Source organism: Battus philenor, unplaced genomic scaffold (genome assembly GCF_028537555.1).
Source record: "Battus philenor isolate CCGP_79_NKW_IND1 unplaced genomic scaffold, ilBatPhil1.0.hap1 SCAF_32, whole genome shotgun sequence".
Lineage (NCBI taxonomy): Eukaryota > Metazoa > Arthropoda > Insecta > Lepidoptera > Papilionidae > Battus > Battus philenor.
In genome coordinates, this window is record NW_027181696.1 from 76,449 (window position 1) to 83,106 (window position 6,658).

At 45.2% G+C, this 6,658-nt stretch overlaps 1 protein-coding gene across 1 annotated transcript; it reads left to right on the forward strand.

The window, feature by feature from the left end:
- The first annotated feature begins 1,410 nt into the window (after positions 1 to 1,410).
- LOC137927532 (uncharacterized) lies at positions 1,411 to 1,995 on the forward strand. The gene has a single exon (XM_068771323.1). It carries the CDS (start codon positions 1,411 to 1,413, stop codon positions 1,993 to 1,995), a length of 585 nt encoding a protein of 194 aa, XP_068627424.1.
- The last annotated feature ends 4,663 nt before the right edge of the window (positions 1,996 to 6,658 follow it).

Below are 6,658 nucleotides of genomic sequence, written 5' to 3' on the forward strand. Positions count from 1 at the left end.
TAACTTGGGCTGAACATAACAAACATCTCTAAAGGCAACAAAATATACCGATTAGTTCCATAATAATGCACAGTTGTATTGGGACATCTTGAATTTATGAATTTTGAGGAGATTTAATGACTTATTATTTTTAAAAAAGACATATTACTCTTTACTGTACACGTTAGAAAATATATACATTGGCAGTCCTTATCATATGGGGCAAATTTTTTCAGACCATCATAGTATGGAAATAGACAAGTATCTGGTATTTAGGTGCGCACGCACGCACGCACACGCACACGCACACGCACACGCACACGTACACGCACACGCACACACACACACACACGTATTATTCTGTTCAACTAATTATATTCGAAATCAGTCACATGCACTTTCAGCTTCTCCTACGGCTGATAGACACTCCCAGTGCAAGGCATTGTCTTCCCCCCAGTGACCGGTGCAGCGCTGTCCGCTATCAGGTCAATTTCAATTTTAACTTTCTCAAATAGCATACAAGTATTTATTGATCTTCTTTTCGAGTACGTAACAAAGACAATAAATAATAGGACAATTTAAATTGACCACTTATGTACGAAATCCAGTAAGGTTGCTAATATCAAAGTTTTTAATTTTTTTTTTTATCTCTAGTTCAACTGCATAATGTTTATGGTAGTGATAAGCGAAGTGACAAGTATTACCTGTAGTGGGCTGATGATCTGTGCCCGTGTAAGCTGCTGCGTTCCGAGCACCGGCTGCACCTGGACACACTGCGCTTGAACTGGAACTGTCTGAGCGGTCGCCCCGGTTGATTTCGCCTTGCCTCCGGACACCTTAGCGCCACTAATCATCTGCGGAGCGACAACTATGTTATTAACGCATTTGGATCGTAATAGAAATGGATTTAAATAACACACACGCACACACGCATGCACGATCTTTACCTTGTGGCGTGCTTATCGCGCGCCACTCAAACACCAAGCTCTTTCCCACGTGACCGTCAATCGCATGGCGGCGGCGGCAGTGAAACAGATACATGACAGATGGCGCCACAGTAGACGCAACGAAAATCTGCATCGCGCTGTTGAGAGTCTCCGCGCTCATTATAAGGGCTAGCGGAGGTGCGGTCAACGCAGGAAGAAGCAACTGAAGATCAAGAAGCAACCGACGAACGAGAAGCAATCGACGAACGAGATACAACCGACGAACTACCGAAGCACAAGAAGCTACCGTACCACGACCACTCCTACACTGGTGACCCCGAGTAAGGACAACGAGAAGCACCTTCCGGACCCAGCTGATACCACACTCGGAAGACGCGCAGATAAACCACAATATGAGTCAGCCTAGTAACGACGACCGCAAAATCGCCGAAGTGTTACGCGTTGGCGTAAGAGTACCCCCATTTTGGCCTGAAGAGCCGGCCCTATGGTTTTCACAGCTGGAGTGCCAGTTCAGCCTGTCTGGCATGAAAAATATGAAAAACTAAAAACGGAACTTATACGACGCCTGTCAGCTTCACAAGAGAAACGCGTGAAGCAATTACTAATGTTCGAAGAGCTCGGAGATAGGACACCCTCACGATTCCTACGCTACTTGGAGGATTTAGCAGGCCCATCAGTACCTTCGCATATAGTAAAATCAATATGGTCTAACGGTCTACCTCAAAACATACAAACAGTGATTGCTTCACAGACAGACCTTTCTTTAGAAAAGCTGGGGGAGCTGGCGGACAAAGTGTACGAAATCGCCCCTACCACACCGCAGATCTCCATGGCGACTACTTCTTCTGGCAGCGCTTCGTCTTCAACGCTGGAGGAGCTTACCAGACAAGTCAGTGAGCTAACTAGACAAGTAGCCGCCTTTACATCTCGAAACGGCAGAAATAGTGCTCGCTCAGAATCTAAATACGAGAGGAACCGCTTCCGAAGTCGTTCGACGCCACGACAACCACCGCCAGACCACCCATACTGTTTTCACCACTACACTTACTTACGGCTCCAAAGCGATTAAATGCAGACAACACTGCACATTCCAGGCGGGAAACGAACAGGGCGGTCGGAAGTAGCGGCCAACGACTGCCCGCCATCCGCAGGCCGCCTTTTCATTACCGATCGTGTGTCAAAAATGCAGTTCCTGGTAGACACTGGCTCAGACTTGTGCGTTTTTCCACGTTCAGCCGTCAAGACGCCCTGCACTAAATCCAAGTACGATCTCATCGCAGCCAACGGCAGTATTATTCACACTTACGGCCCTATTCACCTGCATCTCAACCTCGGTCTTCGTCGCGATTTTTCATGGAGTTTTACGGTAGCTGATGTGTCTAAGCCCATCATTGGCGTAGATTTTCTTAGCTACTACAACTTGCTAGTCGACTGCAGAAACCAGCGTCTGGTTGATGGTATCACTACTCTACATGTAGCCGCAATTTCAGAAAACGCAGAAACTATCGACGACATCTCTTCCGTTAAAGCCTTTAGCGGAGATACAGAGTTCCACGAGATTCTACGCGAGCTCCCCGAAATTACGAGGCCTGCAGGCATGCGTGGTGCCTCGAAACATTCCACGATGCACTACATTAGAACCACTCCAGGTCAGCCGGTTTCTTGTAAGCCACGACGTCTAGATCCAGCTCGTTCTCAGGCAGCCAAGAAGGAGTTCGAGGAAATGTTGGCAGCTGGTACAGCTCGACGCTCAGAGAGTCCATGGTCTTCTGCTCTTCACCTGGTAAAAAAGAAAGATGACAGCTGGAGACCTTGCGGTGACTACAGAGCACTTAACGCCAGGACTATACCTGATCGATACCCTATCCGACATATTCAAGATTTTGCCCACCAGCTGTCAGAATGCTCCATCTTCTCTACGGTTGATCTCGTGAAAGCGTACAATCAGATCGCTGTAAATCCCGAGGATATTCCAAAAACGGCGATCACGACGCCATTCGGAATGTTTGAGTTCCCGTTCATGACTTTCGGACTTCGAAACGCGGCTCAAACATTCCAACGCTTCATCGACGAAGTACTATCAGGCCTGGATTTCTGCTACGGATATGTTGATGACATTATCCTGTTCTCTCCTGACAGAGAAACACACAAACAGCACCTACGCCAGCTCTTCGATCGACTTAAACAATATGGCGTACTCATCAACACGTCAAAATGCGTATTTGGACAGGAGGTCGTCAAATTTTTGGGTTATGAGGTATCTGGTGCTGGAAGTAAACCTTTGGATGAGAAAATACAAGCCATAAGAGAGTTCCCCGTTCCCCAAACTGTAAAAGAGCTGCGTCGTTTTCTAGGGATGCTAAATTTCTACCGCAGATTTATCCCTAAGGCTGCCCAACACCAAGCGCCTCTCAATTCAGTTCTACAGGGACCTAAAATTAAAGGCTCTCATCCAGTAGACATGACACCGGAGCTTCTAAAAGCTTTTGAAGACTGCAAAAATTCGCTTTCCAACGCTGCACTTCTTGCTCACCCAGATTACTTGGCAAAGTTAGCAATTGTCACCGACGCTTCAGACACGGCTATTGGAGCAGTGTTACAACAACTAAAAAACAACATCTGGCAGCCTCTAGCGTTCTTCTCCCGTAAACTATCGCCTACGCAGAAAAAGTACAGCCCTTACGACAGAGAACTTCTAGCGGTCTACGAGGCCATAAAATACTTCAGACACATGGTGGAAACCGCGTCATTCACCATCTATACGGATCATAAACCGCTAACTTTTGCCTTTACTACCAGCAAACAGCATTGTTCGCCAAGACAGTTTCGATACTTAGATTTTATATCCCAATTCACGACAGACATTAAGTACATACCCGGACCAGACAACGTAGTAGCGGACGCTCTTTCACGTGTGGAGGAACTCGCGGTGGCACTTGACTACGACAAACTTGCAATATCTCAGGACGATGATCCAGAACTGCAAAATCTGCTTCTGCGTGGCTCGGCCTTGCAACTCGAAAAAAGGTCTACAGTACACAGCAACTTTCCTATCTTCTGCGATACTTCCGTCCATCCACCGCGATCATACATCACGCCAAACTTCAGACGCCAAGCCTTCGACATAGTCCACAACTGGAATCATCCTGGAATTTCAGCTACAGCACGGCTGGTCGCACAAAAATTTGTGTGGCCAGGGATACGCAAAGACTGTAGAGAGTGGTCTCGGCAATGCATGAAATGCCAAACAAGTAAAGTTACCCGTCACACCCGTGCTCCGCTCTCCTCCTTCCTTACCCCATCTGCAAGGTTCTCCCACATCCACATCGACCTCGTAGGACCCTTACCGCTATCTTCATCTTACATATATTGCCTCACTGTCATTGACAGATTTACAAGATGGCCTGAGGCAATTCCACTACAAGACATCACTGCAGAAACCTGCGCAGCTGCACTCGTGTCCGGATGGATAGCCCGATTTGGGTGTCCCGCGCGAGTGACTACCGACCGTGGTCGCCAATTTGAGGGCCACCTCTTCAAGGCTCTTACTACCATGATTGGCGCCCGACATCTTCACACCACTGCTTATCACCCAGCTGCTAACGGCATGGTGGAGCGCCTGCACCGACAGCTGAAGGCAGCCATAATGTGCCACGACACATCGAGTTGGACTGAATCACTTCCACTCGTACTCATGGGGATCCGGAGTTCCTGGAAAGAAGATCTGCAAGCCAGCCCAGCAGAGCTCGTCTACGGCGAGCCACTTCAACTGCCTGGCCAGTTCCTCACTCCGGTGGACGACTACACTACAGCTGACGTTACCCAGTACGCAACAAGACTTCGAGCACACATGGCGAACTTGTCCCCGAAACCCTCGTCTTGGCACACCAAAGTGCCATTTTACATACCACGTGATCTTAATACAACTTCTCACGTCTTTCTCCGTCAAGATCATGTACGTGGTGCTCTCGAACCCCCATATGCCGGTCCTTTCAAGGTCTTAGAAAGACACCCAAAATTCTTCACAATAGAATTACGGGGCAAGCCCTCTACTGTCTCAGTCGACAGACTGAAACCTGCCTATCTGACTAGGGAAGATCAAGTCCCTAATCAGGTCATCCCTCTAATCCCCAAGTCGACTAATTTAACCACTACCAATACTTCAACCGCTACAGCCACTTCAACCACTTCAACTGCTACTACCTCAGACGGAGACGAGAGGACCCGGAGCGGCAGAAGAGTAAGGTTACCAAATTGTTATCGACCATAGATACGGTCTGGGCGGGGGAGTGATGTGGCGTGCTTATCGCGCGCTCACTCAAACACCAAGCTCTTACCCACGTGACCGTCAATCGCATGGCGGCGGCGGCAGTGAAACAGATACATGACAGATGGCGCCACAGTAGACGCAACGAAAATCTGCATCGCGCTGTTGAGAGTCTCCGCGCTCATTATAAGGGCTAGCGGAGGTGCGGTCAACGCAGGAAGAAGCAACTGAAGATCAAGAAGCAACCGACGAACGAGAAGCAATCGACGAACGAGATACAACCGACGAACTACCGAAGCACAAGAAGCTACCGTACCACGACCACTCCTACAACCTTGTGTATTTACGTCCATTTCTGTTAAAATGTCAAATAATCACGAATAATATTAAAATATAAATAATACCTGGTCTAGCAAAAACTTACGTTACAAAAAAAATATCCGATAATAGCTAAAAAACAACTTTATGCTAAAGTTTTACATGTGATTATGTAGAGTGAAAAGGATATGTTAATATACTAAACTAGTTATTCAATGTGTCCACCCTTAGCTTTGACGCACGCTTTTAGACGATAGGGCCATTCGTCGATGGATTTACAAACGGTTTCCATTGGAAACTCGGTCACTGCTGCCTCCAAAGATTTCTTGAACGACTCAATATTTTGGGTGATGATCAGAGCAGGTTTTCAGTTTTGATTGCTTTAAATAAAAAATATTAAAAAGACTACTTCATATTTCAAGCAGTATAAAGGAAACTACTGATGTTTATCTTCGCTTCAAGATTTTCTAAGAAAGTCTTAATTTACTCTTGAAATTGATATTAGAGACGTAACCTAACTTTTAAATTTTTAAATCTATGCCGTATCAATGTAACGCTAGGTGGAGATTTTTCCGCTGGTCGGTTAATACATTCGTCTTAGTTTCCAATTTTGATTGCTTTTAATAAAAAAAAATATTTAAAAGACAACTGCATATTTTTTGCAGTATAAACGAAACAACTGATGGTTATTTTCGCTTCAAGATTTTTAAAGAAAGTCTTAATTTACTACTGAAATTGATATTAGAGACGTAACGTAACTATTTAATTTTTAAATCTATGCCGTATCAATGTAAGGCTAGGTGGAGATTTTTTCGCTGGTCGATTAATAGATTCGTCTAAACTTTCAGTTTTGATTGCTTTTAATAAAAAAATATTAAAAAGACAACTTCAAATTTCAAGCAGTATATACGAAACACCTGATGTTGATTTTCGCTTCAATATTTTCTAAGAAAGTCTCATTTTTCTTCAAAAATTGATACAAGAGACGTAACCTAACTTTTAAATTTTTAAATCTATGCAGTATCAATGTAACGCCAGGTGGAGATTTTTCCGCTAATCGATTAGTAAATACGTCTTAGTTTCCAATTTTGATTGCTTTTAATAAAGAAATATTAAAAAGACAACTTCAAATTTCAAGCAGTATAAA

What these genes read in the sequence shown, in the direction of transcription:
- LOC137927532 (XM_068771323.1), top strand. Translation starts at nt 1,411, where the DNA reads ATGGTTTTCACAGCTGGAGTGCCAGTTCAGCCTGTCTGGCATGAAAAA.